Source organism: Aotus nancymaae, unplaced genomic scaffold, assembly GCF_030222135.1.
Source record: "Aotus nancymaae isolate 86718 unplaced genomic scaffold, 86718_ANA_hifiasm-v0.15.2.pri h1tg000268l, whole genome shotgun sequence".
NCBI lineage: Eukaryota > Metazoa > Chordata > Mammalia > Primates > Aotidae > Aotus > Aotus nancymaae.
In genome coordinates this window covers 198,094-215,656 of record NW_026988683.1, presented here as the reverse complement: position 1 = coordinate 215,656, position 17,563 = coordinate 198,094, and the positions used below count along the sequence as shown (strand labels likewise).

Below are 17,563 nucleotides of genomic sequence, written 5' to 3'. Positions count from 1 at the left end.
TTAAATAAATGAACGAGATTAAAGTGAAATGTGTGTATGAATTTTATTACCACGTATACAGCCAAGGAATACTTAGTTTTCAGGACAGGACGCAGGAGGCATCTTTAGAAAACGTTCATTCAGGCCGGGCGCGGTGGCTTATCCCTGTCATCCCAGCACTTTGGGAGGCCAAGGCGGGCGGATCATGAGGTTGGGAGTTCCAGGCCAGCCTGGCCAGCATGATGAAACCCTGTCTTTACTAAAAATACAAAAAAATTAGCCGGGTGTGGTGGCGGGTACCTGTAATCCCAGCTACTTGGGAGGCTGAGACAGGAGAATCACTTGTACCCGGGAGATGGAGGTTACGGTGAGTTGAGATTGTATCACTGCACTCCAGTCTGGGTGACAGAACGAGACTCTCTTTAAAAAAAAAAAATCTAGGCGTGGTGGTGGCTCAGGCTTGTAATCCCAGCACTTTGGAGCTGAGGCGGGAGGATCATCAGGTCAGGAGTTCAAGACCAGCCGGGCCAAGATGGTGAAACCCCATCTCTACTAAAAATAACAAAAATTAGCCAGGTATGGTGGTGGGTGCCTGTAATCCCAGCTACTGGGGAGGCTGAGGCAGACAATTGCTTGAACACAGGAGGCAGAGGTTGCAGTGAGCCAAGATCGCACCACCGCACTCCAGCCTGGGTGACAGAGCAAGACTCCGTCCAAAAAAAAAAAAAAAGTTAATTCATTGGGCATCTTTTTCAGGTCATAGAGTTTTTTAAAAAGTTACGTTGTGAGGCTGGGCATGGTGGCTCACGCCTGTCATCCCAGCACTTTGGGAGGCCGAGGCGGGAGGATCACCTCAGGTCAGGAGCTCGAGACCAGCCTGGCCAACATGGTGAAACCCCATCTCTACTATAAATACAAAAATTAGCCGTGCCTGGTGGCAGGCGCCTGTAATCCCAGCTACTCGGGAGGCTGAGGCAGAAGAATCACTTGGATGTGGGAGGCGGAGGTTGCAGTGAGCTGAGATCGCACCACTGCACTCCGGCCTGGGTGACAGAGAGTCTCTCTCAAAGCAAACGAAAACATACGAGGTGTTTTTTTTCCCTGTGGACGGACACGGGTGTTCAGCCTGGCCACGCGGGGTTTTGCCACGTTGGGCAGGCTGGTCTGTACGGCCTGGCCTCACGCGGGTAAAATTCTGTCTCTGTATCTGTCAGCGGATGGTGCGCGACACACACGTCACGGTCTGGTTTGAGGCGTCTTCGTTAATAGAACTGTTTTATTTCCCTTCTACTTTTGTGACGGGTTCTCTGGGCTGCCAGGGCGCCTGGTTTTTAGTCATTTCACCAGCACGGCCGTGGGCCACGAGGCCCGTCGATGAGCACAGACAGCCGGGCAGAGGTGCCACGTGCACCCACGAGGGCCACGGCTCACAGCAGAGGCAGGAGACGCCGGAAATGCTGCTCACGGAGGCAAAAACACAGGTTCGTGTCCTGCTGCCGGAACATTCTGAGGGAAAGCGGTTCACGGCACGCGCTGAAGGCCCAGTGGAATTGTGTGGCGTGGACTCTGGGGAGGCCCGCTTCAGAGCAGCCGTGACCGTGCCACCAGCCTGCGTGGTCGTCACAGCGAGCGCCTGGGACACAGAGCCTGACAAAGGGGACCCCACTGTCGTGACACAGCAATGCCACCGCACCTCAGGCCTCCTCAGGCGTCCGCTCATCCTGGAAACAGCTTCTGGAATTTGCCGTAGGCCGAGTCGCTGATGATGACCCTGACGTCGGCTGCTCCGTCCTCGGGGATCACATCCACGTGCTGGACCGTGGCCTCCTCATGCAGCCAGCTGGGGACAGAGGCGCGTCGTGCGGAAAAGCAGAAGCCAGAAGTATTCAGTTAGTTTCACAATAAATAATTAGGCTAAAGAGAGCTTAGCCCAGGCCGGGCACAGGGGCTCACGCCTGTCACCACAGCACTTTGGGAGTCCGAGGTGGGCAGATCACCTGAGGTCAGGAGTTCGAGACCAGCCTGGCCAACATGGTGAAACCCCATCTCTACTAAAAATACAAAAAATTAGCTGGGTGTGGTGGCGCGTGCCTGTAATCCCAGCTACTCGGGAGGCTGAGGCAGGAGAATCGCTTGAACAGGGAGGCGGAGGTTGCAGTGAGCTGAGCTCGCACCACTGCACTCCAGCCTGGGTGACAGAGTGAGACTCTGTCTCAAAAAAAAAAGCTTACCTCAAAGCATTCATTGATCAGAGCTTTCTGTCGCTGAGGCTGGAGTGATGTGTTTAGACCTCAGCTCGTCTCTGCATCCTAAAGCTCTCGGGGACCCCACAGCTCCTTCTGCACCCCGAAGGAGCCCCTTTCTGAGCCAGAGACAGACCGGCAGAACACCGTCCACCCTCCCGCCCCCGGAGGCTACCGCTCACCTGAGCTGGGCCCCGGCCAGCCGGACGCGGAGGGTGAGGACCTGCCTCCCCGTGGCCTTTAACACTGCAGCATCGAGCTCAGCCTTCAGCTCCTGGAGCCCGTGCCCCAGCAGCGCAGACACGGGCACGACGTTTGGTTCCGTGGCGTGGTACCTGCGAGGGCGGGGAGGCCACAGAGCCCACTCAGCCTCAGGGCGGCAGGCCGGCAGAAAGCAGGGGTCCCGGAGTCAGCCGCCCGCGGGGCACAGCCTGGGGAAGCTCCCTGTGTCCCGGGTGTGACCGGGTCACACAGGGACAGGGGGCATCTTCCCACGTGACTGCAGCACGTGCAGGGAGAGGAGGTGATTGCCAAAACCAGGGGTCCCAGAGTCAGCTGCCCGCGGGGCACAGCCTGGAGAAGCTCCCAGTGTCCTGAGTGTCACCGCTGAGGTTCAGAGGAGAGGGGCATCTCCCCATGCGGCTCGAGCAGACGCAGGGGAAGGAGATGTTTGTGGAAAGCAGGGTCCCTGGAGTCAGCTGCCCACGAGACACGGCCTGGGGCAGCAACGTCTGCCTCCTGGGCTCAACCAATCTCCCTGCCTCCGCCTGTGTGCCAGCGGTCAGCAGTTCACACGAGGGCGGGGTCTCCGGCGCCTGCAGGGGAAGGCGTGAGACTCACCCGGGCACCAGGTCCACCTTGTTGTGAACCTCCAGCATGGAGTCCAGGAGTGGGGCGGGCAGCTGCAGGCCGCGCAGCGTGGACACGACGCTGGCTTTCTGGAGCTCCGCCTCGGGGTGGCTGACGTCCCTCACGTGCAGGATCAGATCCTACAAGGGCCGGGCGTGCGGTCAGAGCCCCAACCCCCCCGAGCTTGCAGGCAGGTCCGGGAGAGGGGTTCCCAGGAGTCCCCAAGGCCAGGGTGGACGTGGCAGCCACCCCCTTGTGCAGGCCCTCGGACACCCCAGGACGGGGGTCCTGGGTTTACACCGGACGGAACCCCACCCGGCTCCACATACCCGGCCTCCCACGGCTCAGGTGACAAGTCTGCACCCGCAGACCCACAAACGTGGTGCCACGAATGACCACTCAACCACCACCCCCAGCCAGTGCTTCCTCATTCAACGCTTCGGACGGCTTCATCCCACTGTGAAATCTTTCTACTTTTTTTTCGAGACAGAGTTTCGCTCTTGTCGCCCAGGCTGGAGTGCAATGGCGCGATCTCGGCTCACCGCAACCTCCGCCTCCTGGGTTCAGGCAATTCTCCTACCTCAGTCTCCCGAGTAGCTGGGGTTACAGGCACGCGCCACCATGCCCAGCAAATTTTTTGTATTTTTAGCAGAGACGGGGTTTCACTGTGTTGGCCAGGCTGGTCTCGAACCCCTGACCTCAGGTGATCCACCCGCCTCGGCCTCCCAAAGTGCTGGGATGAGAGGCATGAGCCACTGCTCCTGGCCCTGGCTGTTTGTACACGGGCTCATCATGGTGGCTGAGTGTGGGTGAGGCTGGGGTCACTGCTCAGCCTCTGCCCCGGGGACAAGGGACGTTTGCGGGATACTAAGTCTGAGGCTGAGGAGGCAGTTGTTATTCTGGCCCCAGTGGTGCGGGTGTCCCAGAGCCCAGCCCCTGGTCGGAGTGGGTGTCCGAGGGCCGGCCCCTTGGCTGATGGGGCGTCTGAGAGACGGCCCCTGGTCAGAGTGGACATCCGAGAGCCGGGGCCCTTAGCTGATGGAGTGTCTCAGAGACGGTCCTTGGTCTCAGTGGGTGTCTGAGAACCTGGCCAGTGGGCTGAGTGGGCGTCCGAGGGCCAGCCCTTGGTCCAACTGGGGTCTGAGAGCCCGGCCCCTGTCTCAGTGGGTGTCCGAAAGCCCAGCCCCTGGTCCGAGTGGGTGTCCGAGAGCCCGGTCCCTGGTCCGAGTGGGTGTCCAAGACCTGGGACCCTGTCTCAGTGGGTGTCTGAGAGCCTGGCCCCTGGTCTGAGTGGGTGTCCGAGACCCCAGCCTCAGGTCCGAGTGAGGTCTGAGACCCTGGACCCTGTCTCAGTGGGTGTCTGAGACCCAGGCCACTGATCTGAGTGGGTGTCTGAGACCCCGGCCCCTGGTCTCAGTGGGTGTCCGAGACCCCGGCCCCTGTCTCAGTGGGTGTCCGAGACCCCGGCCCCTGGTCTCAGTGGGTGTCCGAGACCCCGGCCCCTGTCTCAGTGGGTGTCCGAGACCCCGGCCCCTGGTCTCAGTGGGTGTCCGAGACCCCGGCCCCTGTCTCAGTGGGTGTCCGAGACCCCGACCCCTGTCTCAGTGGGTGTCCGAGACCCCGGCCCCTGTCTCAGTGGGTGTCCGAGAGCCCGGCCCCTGTCTCAGTGGGTGTCTGAGAGCCCGGCCCCTGTCTCAGTGGGTGTCTGAGAGCCCGGCCCCTGCCGAGTGGCTGTCCAAGATGCCGAGCCCTGGTCCGAGTGGGTGTCAGAGACCCCGGCCCCTGGTCTCAGTGGGTGTCTGAGACCCCGGCCCCTGCTGAGTGGCTGTCCAAGATGCCAGCCCCTGGTCCGAGTGGGTGTCCGAGACCCCGGCCCCTGTCTCAGTGGGTGTCCGAGACCCCGGGCCCTGTCTCAGTGGGTGTCCGAGAGCCCAGCCCCCCACAGCCCCGACTCACCGACTGGGCCACGTCTTCCAGGGTGGCAGAGAAGGACTCGATGAGGCCGTGTGGCAGCTGGGACAAGAACCCGATGGTGTCCACGTACAGGACGGTCAGGCGTGAGGGCAGCGTGCCCGCGTGGGCCGTGACGTCCAGCGTGGCGAACAGCTGGTCCCGCGGCTGCAGGGCGGCGTCTCCCGTCAGCGCCTTGATCAGCGTGGTCTTCCCTGGGAGGGCGTGGAGGTCAGCGGTGCAGGGAGCCATGGTTTCCAACCCCCGGAGCCACACCCGGGCCCTCAGAGTGGAGACCACAGCACCCTCTCGGACGGCTGCACCCCAGGTGACAGGTCCCCGAGCTCCCCGGGCGTCCCCGGGCCACACACTACATGCGGGACTAAGCCACTGCGGCTGCTCTCAGGCCGGATGCAGCAGGGCCGCCGTGTAGACATGGGAGCTGGTGGTGTAGACGGGTGAGCATGAGGTGGTGTGGATGGGAAGATGGTGTAGATGGAGGGAGGCGGTGCTGTGGATGGGTGGGTGTGTGGATGGGGTGGTGGTGCTGTGGATGGGAGGATGGGGTACATGGCACTGTCTCCACAGCCGCTGTACCCACCATGGAGACCACGGGACCCCCTTTCCCTGGGTGAGTCCTCACCACAGCTGGTGTATGCACCACGGAAACCACGGGACCCCCTTTCCCTGGGTGAGTTCTCACCACAGCTGGTGTACGCACCACGGAGACCACGGGACCCCCTTCTCCTGGGTGAGTCCTCACCACAGCTGGTGTATGCACCACGGAGACCACGGGACCCCCTCCCCTGGGCACGTCCTCACCACAGTCGGTGTACCCCACCACGGAGACCACGGGACCCCCTCCCCTGGGCACGTCCTCACCACAGTTGGTGTACCCCACCACGGAGACCACGGGACCCCCTCCCCTGGGCACGTCCTCACCACAGTTGGTGTACCCCACCACGGAGACCACGGGACCCCCTCCCCTGGGCACGTCCTCACCACAGTTGGTGTACCCCCCCACGGAGACCACGGGACCCCCTCCTCTGGGCACGTCCTCACCACAGTTGGTGTACCCCACCACGGAGACCACGGGACCCCCTCCCCTGGGCACGTCCTCACCACAGTTGGTGTACCCCATGACGGAGACCACGGGACCCCCTCCCCTGGGCACGTCCTCACCACAGTTGGTGTACCCCACCACGGAGACCACGGGACCCCCTCCCCTGGGCACGTCCTCACCACAGTTGGTGTACCCCCCCACGGAGACCACGGGACCCCCTCCTCTGGGCACGTCCTCACCACAGTTGGTGTACCCCACCACGGAGACCACGGGACCCCCTCCCCTGGGCACGTCCTCACCACAGTTGGTGTACCCCACCACGGAGACCACAGGGAACTCGCGCCGTGTGCGCTGACGCCGCAGCAGGTGCCTCTTCTTCCGAAGCCCGTCCAGGGCCTTCCTGATCTTGGCCTCCTTCTCTTTCAGGAGACGCTGCTGCAACTGCATGAACGATTCTCCTAAAAATGCCCAAGACGGCGGGGCGGTGAGCCAGGCCGGGAAAGGCACGGGAGCGGGCGGTGCCACTGAGGGTCCGCGGGGGCACGGGGGCTGCTCATCCTGCTGCAGCGTTTAGGGGCCCGGCCGCGTTCCCAGCAGCGGCCCCAACACTGTCCCTTTCCCTGAGAAAGGGCTGTGCTCGGCCGGGCGCGGTGGCTCACACCTGTCATCTGGCACTTTGGGAGGCCGAGGCGGGCGGATCATGAGGTCAGGAGTTCGAGACCAGCCTGGCCAACATGGTGAAACCCCGTCTCTACTAAAAATACAAAAATTAGCCAGGCGTGGTGGCATGCGCCTGTAATCCCAGCTACTCGGGAGGCTTCTAAGCAGGGCACAGCCGGGATGTCATCTTGAGGGGGCTCAGTGGGGCCCCTTTAGCACCCTAAGTCCCAGAACCTGGGAATGGGACCTGATTTGGAAACACCATCTTTGTACGAACTCAAGGCATCATCCTAGGTTAGGGTTGCGCCTGAATGCAAAGATCCATGTCCTTCTTAAAAGGCACAGGCTGGAGTGATGTGGCCGCAGGCCAGGGACACCTGGCACCCCAGGAGCCGGGAGAGGCAGGAAGGAGCCTCTGGCGGCTTTTGGTGTCCAGGATGGGCGTGCACAGATTTCTGTTGTTTCAGTCCCCACTTTGTGGCTACTTATGTTGGCAAAACGTCACAGAACCACCACCGTCTCGTGTCTCCTCAGACGTAACCGGGAGACAGAGCCCCCAGCCGGCCCCCACCCTGTCGGAATCCTTCAGGGCAGCTGCCGACAACCACGTTCTCAGGACGCCCCGGGGCGCTGCACCTGGCCAGAGTTACCTGACCCCATGATGTAGCGGGAGCCGGATCCTCCTCGGTGAAGGTGGGCGACGTCCCTTTTCAGGTTCGACCTGGAGTGGGAACAGGAGGGGTTCACTCTCCAGGGAAGCTCTCTCCCTCCCAGCAGAGGTGGAGGTGAAGGTGAAGGAGATAATAAGCCCAGGACACCTGGAGCCCCCAGGAGCTGGGAGAGGCACGAAGGTTCCTCCCCGAGAGCTTCTGGAGGGAACTGGGTGATTCCATTTTACTGGGTTAAATAGTGATGCCCAAAATAGATGTTTATGTCTTGTTCCACACAACCTGTGAATGGGACGTTATTTAGAAATAAGGTCTCTGCAAATGTATCTTCAGATGAGGTCACCCTGGATTAGGGTAAGTCTTAAATCCAATGACAGGTGTCCTTCTAGGAGACAGAAGGGGAGGGCCGGGTGCAGTGGCTCACGCCTGTAATCCCAGCACCTTGGGAGGCCAAGGCAGGCGGATCACGAGGTCAGGAGATCAAACCATCCTGGCCAAGTAGATCGAACCATCCTGGCCATGGTGAAACCTCATCTCTACTAAAATATAAAAAAAAATAGCCGGGCTTGGTGGTGGGCACCTGTAGTTCCAGCTACTTGGGAGGCTGAGGCAGGAGAATCGCTTGAACCTGGGAGGTGGAGGTAGCGCTGAGCTGAGATCCAGCCACTGCACTCCAGCCTGGGTGACAGGGCAAGACTCTGTCTCAAAAAAAAAAAAAAACTGTAGACAGACACAGAGGAGAAGGCCACGTGGAGATGGAGTGATGTGGCCACAAGCCAGGGACACCTGGTGCCCCCAGGAGCTGGGAGAGGCAGGAAGGGTCCTCCCCGAGAGCTTCTGGAGGGAACTCGGTGATTCCATTTTACTGGATTAAATAGTGATGCCCCAAATAGATGTTTATGTCTTGTTCACCAGGACCTGTGAATGGGATGTTTTAGAAATAAGGTCTCTGCAAATGTAATTAGTTAAGGATCTTCAGAGGAAGTCACCCCGGATTAGGAAAGTCTTAAATCCAATGACAAGCGTCCTTCTAGGACACAGAAGAGGAGACTCAGACACAGAGGAGGAGCCTACGTGGAGATGGAGGTGGACACTGGAGTGATGTGGCCACAAGCCAGGGACACCTGGCGCCCCCAGGAGCTGGGAGAGGCAGGAAGGAGCCTTCCCTACAGCCCCCAGAAGGATCTGTCCACATCCTAAAGCCCAGAACCTGTGAATTAGGAGGCCCTCTGGGCAGAAGGGAGGAGCTGGTGTTGGGGCCCCACTGGGCGTGTAGCTCACACGTTGAGTGAGGAGTATCCCAGGCCGAGGGGACCTACCTAGTGGGGAGCGGGGTGGGGTGGGGACACAGCGCCCCCACGGTGCTTTTCTTACTCTAATATAACCCCAGAACCACCACACACGTCAGTACAGAACGGAGGGGCTGCGGGGCGGGTGTGACGGTTGGCCTGGGCGTCCCGACGTACCTGAGGAGCGGGATCTCTGCCAGGGCCACCTGCAGCCGGGCCTCCTTCGTGCGGGCGTTGCAGCGGAAAATGTGCAGCACGACGGTGAAGCGGTCAAACACCTCCACGCCCCAGGCGGCTTCCAGTTCTTTCTAGAGAAGGAGAGAGTGAGCCGGGCGCGGTGGCTCATGTCTGCAATCCCAGCACTTTGGGAGGCTGAGGCCGGCAGACCACCTGAGGTCAGGAGTTCGAGACCAGCGTGGCCAAAATACTGAAATCCTGTCTCTACTAAAAATACAAAAATTAGCCACATGTGGTGGTGGGCGCCTGTCATCCCAGCTACTCGGGAGGTTGAGGCAGGTGAATCGCTTGAACCCGGGAGGCAGGGGTTGCAGTGAGCTGAGATCGCGCCACTGCACTCTAGCGTGGGTGACAGAGCAGGACTGTGTCTCAAAAAACAAAAACGGGGCCGGACGCAGTGGCTCACGCCTGTCATCCCAGCACTTTGGCAGGCCACGGTGGGTGGATCACGATATCAGGAATTTTAAGTCCAGCCTGGCCAACATAGTGAAACCCCATTTTTACTAAAAATACAGAAAGAAGCCGGGCATGGTGGCGGGCGCCTGTAATCCTAGCTACTTGGAAAGCTGAGGCAGGAGAATCGCTTGAACCCGGGATGCGGAGGTTGAAGTGAGCCGAGATTGTGGTGACACTGCCCTCCAACTTGAGTGACAGAGTGAGACTCTGTCAAAAAAAAAAAAAAAAGAGAAAATGAGAAGCCAGAGGGGAAGGCCAGGCCCTGGTGGCCAGCCTCACGGGGAGGAAGACGTTCCATCACGCCTTAAAGCCACTATCACCCTATCTGGCCCCTGCCTGGCGGGACGCCGTGGCGTCCACTCCTTCACCGCGTGGAGCGTGAGCAAACGGCAAAGCCACGTTCTGGGATACCTTGGTCGGGGCAGCCATCCTGTCCACATTCAGGAAGACGCACGTGATGTCTGGAGATCCTCGGATCCTCTCTAAAGAAAGGGGGGGTCGTGTCAGCGGCCGGCCGGCCGGGCCTGTGGACTGCGGTACGAGCCACGAGGCCCTTTGCGGGGTGCGCCGTGGAGGGCGCAGTTCACAGACGTCCCCGACTTCCTGAGCCCCAGACCCAGGATCCAGGAAAGCGGCGTCGGAGGGGGTCTGTCTCTAGGGGTGTGTGTTTCACGTACACAGATGTGTACACGGTGAACACACCCCGGCGGAGACACACACACAAGGTAAACATTCCAACATGGACACACACATCTCACACACACACATGCACACATGGTGAACGCATCCCGGCGGGGACGGACACACACACACACACACACACACACACGGTGAACACATTCCGACACGGAAAGACACATCTACACACACACACACGGAACACATCCCAGTGGGGACACACACACCCACAGTAAACACATCCCAGTGGGGACACACACACCCACGGTAAACACATCCCAACAGGGACACACACATCTCACACACACATGGTGAACACATCCCAGTGGGAACACACACACATACACACGGAACACATCCCAGTGGGGACACACACACACATGGTAAACGCATCCCAGCAGAGAGACACACACACACACACACACGGTGAACACATTCCGAGACGGACAGACGCATCTACACACACACACACACGGAACACATCCCAGTGGGGACACACACACACTCACACACGGAACACATCCCAGTGGGGACACACACACAGGCACACATGGTAAACGCATCCCAGCAGAGACACACACACACACAGTGAACACATCGTGACGGGGCAGACAGACACACGGTGGACACATCCCGGCAGAGACACACACAAGGTAAACACATCCCAACAGGGACAGACACATCTCATACATACACACACACGGGGAACACATCCCAACAGGGACACGCACATCTCACACACATGCACACACGGTAAACACATCTCAACACGGACAGACACATCTACACACAAACACACATACGAACACATCCCAGTGGGGACACACACACAGTGAACACATCGTGACAGGGACACACACCCAGTGGACACATCCCAGTGGGGACACACACACGTGGTGAACACATCCTAGTGGCGACACACACACGCGGAACACATCGCAGTGGGGACCCACCCCCCCACTCACACACAGTGAACACATCGTGACAGGGACACACACCCACACACATGGTGAACACATCCCAGTGGGGACACACAGATACACACACACGGTGGACACATCCCAGTGGGGACACACACGCGGTGAACACATCCTAGTGGGGACACACACACACACGGAACACATCGCAGTGGGGACCCACCCCCCCCACACACACAGTGAACGCATCGTGACAGGGACACACACCCACACACATGGTGAACACATCCCAGTGGGGACACACAGATACACACACATGGTGGACACATCCCAGTGGGGACACACACGCAGTGAACACATCCTAGTGGGGAGACACACACACACACACACGCGGAACACATCGCAGTGGGGACCCACCCCCCCCACACACACAGTGAACGCATCGTGACAGGGACACACACCCACACACATGGTGAACACATCCCAGTGGGGACACACAGATACACACACACGGTGGACACATCCCAGTGGGGACACACACGCGGTGAACACATCCTAGTGGGGACACACACACACACACACACACGCGGAACACATCGCAGTGGGGACCCACCCCCCACACACACACAGTGAACGCATCGTGACAGGGACACACACCCACACACACGGGGAAGGCATCCCAGTGGGGACACACAGACACACACGCGGTGAACACATCCTAGTGGAAGCGCCAGGGCCCCACGCGGGACCCCACGCTGAGAGAGTCTGTGTGGCGGGGACACAGGTCCAGCCTCCCATGCCTCCGGCTCCTCCTGACGTGGGCTCCCAGCTCACCTGGACCACCCACTCATGGGGCCGCCTCCCGTCTGGCCCAGCGAGACCCCCGTCCTTCCACGCGTCCGGGTTGAATGTTCTCGGGAGCAGCGGACGGGAAAGGAGGTCTGGGGAGGGGGCAGGTGTGGACGGACTCACCTGTCAGGTGCTCAAAGTTCCCTTTGCCAAAGACGAGCTTCTTGTCCGGCGTTTTGGTGGACACGACCATCGTCTGCACCACGGACCAGCCGTCCAGCGTGTGCACCAGTGCCGTGGCCTCTGCTACCTGCCACTCAGCTGCGGGGACACAAGGGCCACCGTCAGGGGCGCTTCCTTTTGGGGTAGGCCCGGGGCCCCGTGCACACCTGCTCGGCGTGGCCTCCTCGTGGCCTTCACCATAGGGCCTCTCTAGGCATCTGGCTGCGGACGGACGCTGCAGCCACCATGGGACACGAGGGCTCCCCACCTGGCCTTACATAAGATTTGGGCTCCAGGAGGACGCAGCAGGGAACTGGGGAGCTAGGGGTGCTCAGGGATGGCTCGGGAACCACGGGCAGGGTTGTGGGCAGAGGCAGGAGCTCTGGGCGCTGTTCTGAGCAGTTTGCGGCTTCCGCTGTCCCAAGAGTTGCCCATTTTGGAAAACACCCATGAAAGAGAAGGGCTCATCGGCTACAGGGGCTTCCAGGGGAGATGTCCACCGTCTTGAGGCTCTGGCACCTGCAGTGACCGGGGGACTGGGGAGACTCTGGCACCTGCAGGGACTGGGGGACTGGGGCGGGGGACTCGACACTGATGCTCTGCTGGACGCCCTCCCTTCCCTGAGCCCCAAAACACTGTGCCTACCTCAAACCCGGGGCAAGAGAAACGGGAACTCATGACCAAGACCCCGCCCACCCCACCCCACCCCACCCCACCCCACCCCACCCCAGGGGCTTCTCCCCATAAGCTCCTCCCCCCGAAGCCCCGCCCACGCACTTCTACCTATGAGATCCTCGCCTCCGCCCCCGAAGCCCCGCCCTTTCACCATGAGCTCCTCCCCCGAAGCCCCGCCCATGCACCTCCACCTATGAAATCCTCCCCTCAGAGCCCCGCCCCTTCAGGGCCACGCCCTTGCATCGCCACCCATCAGATCCTCTCCTCAGAGTCTCGCCCCCTGAAGCCCCGCCCCCTATGTCGCCACTTGAGATCGTCCCCTCAGAGCCCCCGCCCCTGCGTCTCCACCTATGAGAGTCTTCCGTCAGAGCCGCGCCCCTCAATCTCCACCTATGAGATCGTCCCCTCAGCGCCCCGGCCCTGCGCCTCCACCAATGAGCTTGTCCCCAGGGCCCCGCCCCTCAATCTCCACCTATAAGATCGTCCCCTCAGCGCCCCGGCCCTGCGCCTCCACCAATGAGCTTGTCCCCAGGGTCCCGCCCCTCAATCGCCACCTATGAGATTGTCCCCCCAGCGCCCGCCCCTGCGCCTCCACCAAGGAGACCCTCCCGCAGGGGCCCGCCCGCAGATCGCCAGCTCCTGTTTCTCCCCTGCAACCCCCGCCGCGGTCACCTCGCGTCATGTGCGGCTTCCTCGGGCCCCACTTGACATCGGGGTGGACCAGACACACGCGCTGGGTCCCCGCCGGCAGCAGAGGCTCCCTCTGCAGCAGCTCCTCCTCTGCGTCCTCGTCCGCGTCTTCCGACTCCTCCTCGTCCTCTCCCGGGCAGCTTCGGGCCCCGTCCGCCCGCAGGCCCCGCCCTCGGCCCCATGGCCCCTCCCGATTCCCGGGGCCCCCGCGGCCGACAGCGGCGAGACCGCGCGCGGGGCACGATGGCGCGGGTGCCCTCGGTACAGGTCGGCCGCGGCACACGGGGGAGAGACGGAGCCGCGGGCGTACGGCGGCCCGCAGGGCCCACATGGCGTGTCGAGCGGCTGCGCGATGGGGCGGTGCTGCCCGCGGGCCGCTCCTCGTCACGTGCTGGTGATTGGCGTGCGGCCGGGGCGGTTCCCCAGTGCCACGCCCCGGCACGGGGCGTGCTCCTCATTGGTCGTCCCGCATCACGTGCTGTTGATTGGCGGGTGCCGCGGGTGGGGGAGGCGGGGCCGAGCAGCTTTTTGATTGGCGTGAGGTGGGGCGGCTCCCCAGCGCCACGCCCCGGCACGGGGCGTGCTCCACATTGGTCGTCCCACATCACGTGCTGTTGATTGGCGGGTGCCGCGGGCGGGGGAGGCGGGGCCGAGCAGCTTTTTGATTGGCGTGAGGTGGGGCGACTCCCCAGCGCCACGCCCCGGCACGGGGCTTGCTACTCATCGGCCGTCCCGCATCACGTGCTGTTGATTGGCGGTCGCCGCGGGAGGGGGAGGTGGGGCCGAGCAGCTTTTTGATTGGCGTGAGGTGGGGCGGCTCCCCAGCGCCACGCCCCGGCACGGGGCTTGCTACTCATCGGCCGTCCCGCATCACGTGCTGGTGATTGGCGTGCGGCCGGGGCGGCTCCCCAGTGCCACTCCCCGGCACGGGGCGTGCTCCTCATTGGTCGTCCCGCATCACATGCTGTTGATTGGCGGGTGCCGCGGGCGGGGGAGGCGGGGCCGAGCAGCTTTTTGATTGGCGTGAGGTGGGGCGGCTCCCCAGGGCCACGCCCCGGCACGGGGCTTGCTACTCATGGGCTGTCCCGCATCACGTGCTGGTGATTGGCGTGCGGCCGGGGCGGGCTCCCCAGGACAGTCCCCGGCGCCGGGCGTGCTCCTCATTGGTCGTCCCGCATCACGTGCTGTTGATTGGCGCGTGCCGAGGGCGGGGGAGGCGGGGCCGAGCAGGTTTTTGATTGGCGTGTGGCCGGGGCGGGCTCGCCGTCGCCACTCCCCGGCACGGGGCGTGCTCATCATTGGCCGTCCCTCATCACGTGATGGTGATTGGCGTGCGGCCGGGGCGGGCTCCCCAGACCACACCCCGGCACGGGGCGTGCTCCTCATTGGTCGTCCCGCGTCACATGCTGTTGATTGGCGGGTGCCGCGGGCGGGGGAAGCGAGGCCGAGCAGCTTTTTGATTGGTGTGAGGTGGGGCGGCTCCCCAGGGCCACGCCCCGGCACGGGGCTTGCTACGCAGGGGCTGTCCCGCATCACGTGCTGGTGATTGGCGTGCGGCCGGGGCGGGCTCCCCAGGCCACACCCCGGCACGGGGCGTGCTCCTCATTGGTCGTCCCGCGTCACGTGCCGGTGATTGGCGTGTGCCGCACGCGGGGAGGCGGGGTCGAGCTGCTTTTTGTTCCGCGTGAGCCGCTCCCGGCAGACCCAGCGCCGGCTGCGGTTTTCACCGCCGTGGGTGCCGGACCCCGAGTCTCGACGGCGCTGCTGTCACCTACCGAGTCCTCGCTCCCGTCCCGCGCGGGGTGGGGGGTCTAAGTGCCACTGCAGCGTCCCCAACGCCGCTCAAGGGTTCCCCACGTCTGTCTTGGGGGCTCGAGTCCAGCCCTGGGGGTCTGGACGCCGCTCAGGGGTCCCCGCGTCTGTCTTGGGGGCTCGAGTCGTGCATTGGGGGTCCCCGGTGCCGCCCGGGGGTCCCCACGTCTGTCTTGGGGTTCTGAGTCTAGCGCTGGGGGTCCCCGGTGCCGCCCGGGGTTCCCCCGCTTCTGCTTTGGCGCCTTGTGGGTCCCAGACGATGCCCAGGAGTCCCCACGTTTGCCTTGGGGGCTCGAGTCTCGCCCTGGGGGTCCCGGACGCCTCCGAGGAGTCCCCGCATCTGCTTTGGGGATTAAGTCACGCTGTGGGGGTTCCGGACGCCGGCCGGGGGTCCCCGCGTCTGCCTTGGGGGTTCGAGTTTCGCTCTGGGGGTCCCGGACGCCTCCTAGGAGTCCCCACGTCTGCTTTGGGGGTTCGAGTCTCACCCTGGGGGTCCAGGACGCCTCCTAGGAGTCCCCACGTCTGCTTTGGGTGTTCGAGTCTCACCCTGGGGGTCCAGGACGCCTACCAGGAGTCTCCACGTCTGCTTTGGGGATTCGAGTTTCGCCCTGGGGGTCCAGGACCCCGGTCAGGGGTCCCCAAGTCTGCCATGGGGGCCAGAGTCCGGCTCTGGGGGTCCCGGATGCCGCCCGGGGTTCCCCTGCATCTGCTTTGGGGACTCGAGTACCGCCTTGTGGGTCCCAGACGCTACCCAGGGGTCCCCACGTTTGCCTTGGGGGCTCGAGTCTCGCCCTGGGGGTCCCGGACGCCTCCGAGGAGTCCCCGCGTCTGCTTTGGGGGTTAAGTCACGCTGTGGGGGTTCCGGACGCCGGCCGGGGGTCCCCGCGTCTGCCTTGGGGGTTCGAGTTTCGCCCTGGGGGTCCCGGACGCCTCCTAGGAGTCCCCACGTCTGCTTTGGGGGTTCGAGTCTCACCCTGGGGGTCCAGGACGCCTACCAGGAGTCTCCACGTCTGCTTTGGGGATTCGAGTTTCGCCCTGGGGGTCCAGGACCCCGGTCAGGGGTCCCCAAGTCTGCCATGGGGGCCAGAGTCCGGCTCTGGGGGTCCCGGATGCCGCCCGGGGTTCCCCTGCATCTGCTTTGGGGACTCGAGTACCGCCTTGTGGGTCCCAGACGCTACCCAGGGGTCCCCACGTTTGCCTTGGGGGCTCGAGTCTCGCCCTGGGGGTCCCGGACGCCTCCTAGGAGTCCCCACGTCTGCTTTGGGGGTTCGAGTCTCACCCTGGGGGTCCAGGACGCCTCCTAGGAGTCCCCGCGTCTGCCTTGGGGGTTCGAGTTTCGCCCTGGGGGTCCCGGACGCCTACTAGGAGTCCCCACGTCTGCTTTGGGGGTTCGAGTCTCACCCTGGGGGTCCAGGACGCCTACCAGGAGTCTCCACGTCTGCTTTGGGGATTCGAGTTTCGCCCTGGGGGTCCAGGACCCCGGTTAGGGCGTCCCGCAGTCTGCCTTGGGGGCTTGAGTCCAGCTCTGGGGGTCCCGGACGTCGTCCAGGGGTCCCCAAATCTGCCTTGGGGGCCAGAGTCCGGCTCTGGGGGTCCCGGATGCCGCCCGGGGGTCCCCCGCGTCTGCCTTGGGGGCTCGAGTACCACCTTGGGGGTCCCAGACGCTCCCCAGGGGTCCTCACGTCTCCCTTGGGGGTTTGAGTGTCGTCCTGGGAGTCCCGGATGGCGCCCAGGGGTCCCCACGTTTGCCTTGGGGGCTTGAGTCTCGCCCTGGGGGTCCCGGACGCCTCCCAGGAGTCCCCACGTCTGCTTTGGGGGTTCGAGTCTCGCCCTGGGAGTCCAGGACGCCGGTCAGGGGTCCCCCAGTCTGCCTTAGGGGCTTGAGTCCGGCTCTGGGGGTCCCGGACTCCTCCCAGGAGTCCCAACGTCTGCTTTGGGGGTTCAAGTCTCGCCCTGGGGGTCCAGGACCCCGGTCAGGGGTCCCCCAGTCTGCCTTGGGGGCTGGAGTCCGGCTCTGGGGGTCCCGGACACCTCCCAGGAGTCCCCACGTCTGCTTTGGGGGTTCGAGTCTCGCCCTGGGGGTCCAGGACCCCGGTCAGGGGTCCACCAGTCTGCCTTGGGGGCTTGAGTCCAGCTCTTGGCGTCCCGGACGGCGCCCAAGAGTCACCGCGGCTGCCTCAGGCCTCGAGTCCAGCCCAGGGGTCCCTGAGTCTACACTGGAGGCTGGAGTCCAGCCCTGAGGGTTTTCACTGCTGCCTGGGGGGCTTGGATGGGATCCAGGGAGGCTGAGTCCAGCCCTCAGCAGGAGGTCTTGCGTTTTGTTTTTTTTTTAGACAGTGTCACTCTGTCACCCAGGCTGCAGTGCAGGGGCGCCATCTCGGCTCAC

General features: G+C 62.9%; 1 protein-coding gene across 3 annotated transcripts; it reads right to left on the bottom strand.

Annotated features, from left to right (window-relative positions):
- Nucleotides 1–24: 24 nt before the first annotated feature.
- Nucleotides 25–13,704, bottom strand: LOC135268145 (putative GTP-binding protein 6). 3 transcript variants are annotated; one of them, XM_064372051.1, is made up of 10 exons: nucleotides 13,348–13,704; nucleotides 11,962–12,099; nucleotides 9,806–9,876; nucleotides 8,879–9,009; nucleotides 7,395–7,465; nucleotides 6,384–6,542; nucleotides 5,028–5,236; nucleotides 3,063–3,211; nucleotides 2,405–2,557; nucleotides 25–1,819 (listed from the first exon to the last, which is right to left on the bottom strand). In XM_064372051.1, exons 1-10 carry the CDS (start codon nucleotides 13,694–13,696, stop codon nucleotides 1,696–1,698), a joined length of 1,554 nt encoding a protein of 517 aa, XP_064228121.1. In that variant the 5' UTR covers nucleotides 13,697–13,704; the 3' UTR covers nucleotides 25–1,695. The 3 variants fall into 3 exon arrangements, with proteins under 3 accessions (XP_064228121.1, XP_064228122.1, XP_064228123.1); XM_064372052.1 differs by lacking the exon at nucleotides 13,348–13,704 and adding an exon at nucleotides 12,646–12,681; XM_064372053.1 differs by lacking the exon at nucleotides 13,348–13,704 and adding an exon at nucleotides 12,279–12,635.
- Between the last annotated feature and the right edge of the window lie 3,859 nt (nucleotides 13,705–17,563).

Coding starts and splice junctions, on each gene's coding strand:
- LOC135268145 (XM_064372051.1), bottom strand. CDS start 13,696: ATGTGGGCCCTGCGGGCCGCCGTACGCCCGCGGCTCCGTCTCTCCCCC. Junction 9,010..9,805: donor GGATGGCTGCCCCGACCAAG/GTATCCCAGAAC, acceptor CTCCTTCTCTAG/AAAGAACTGGAAGCCGCCTG. Junction 3,212..5,027: donor TGGAAGACGTGGCCCAGTCG/GTGAGTCGGGGC, acceptor CGGCCCTTGTAG/GATCTGATCCTGCACGTGAG.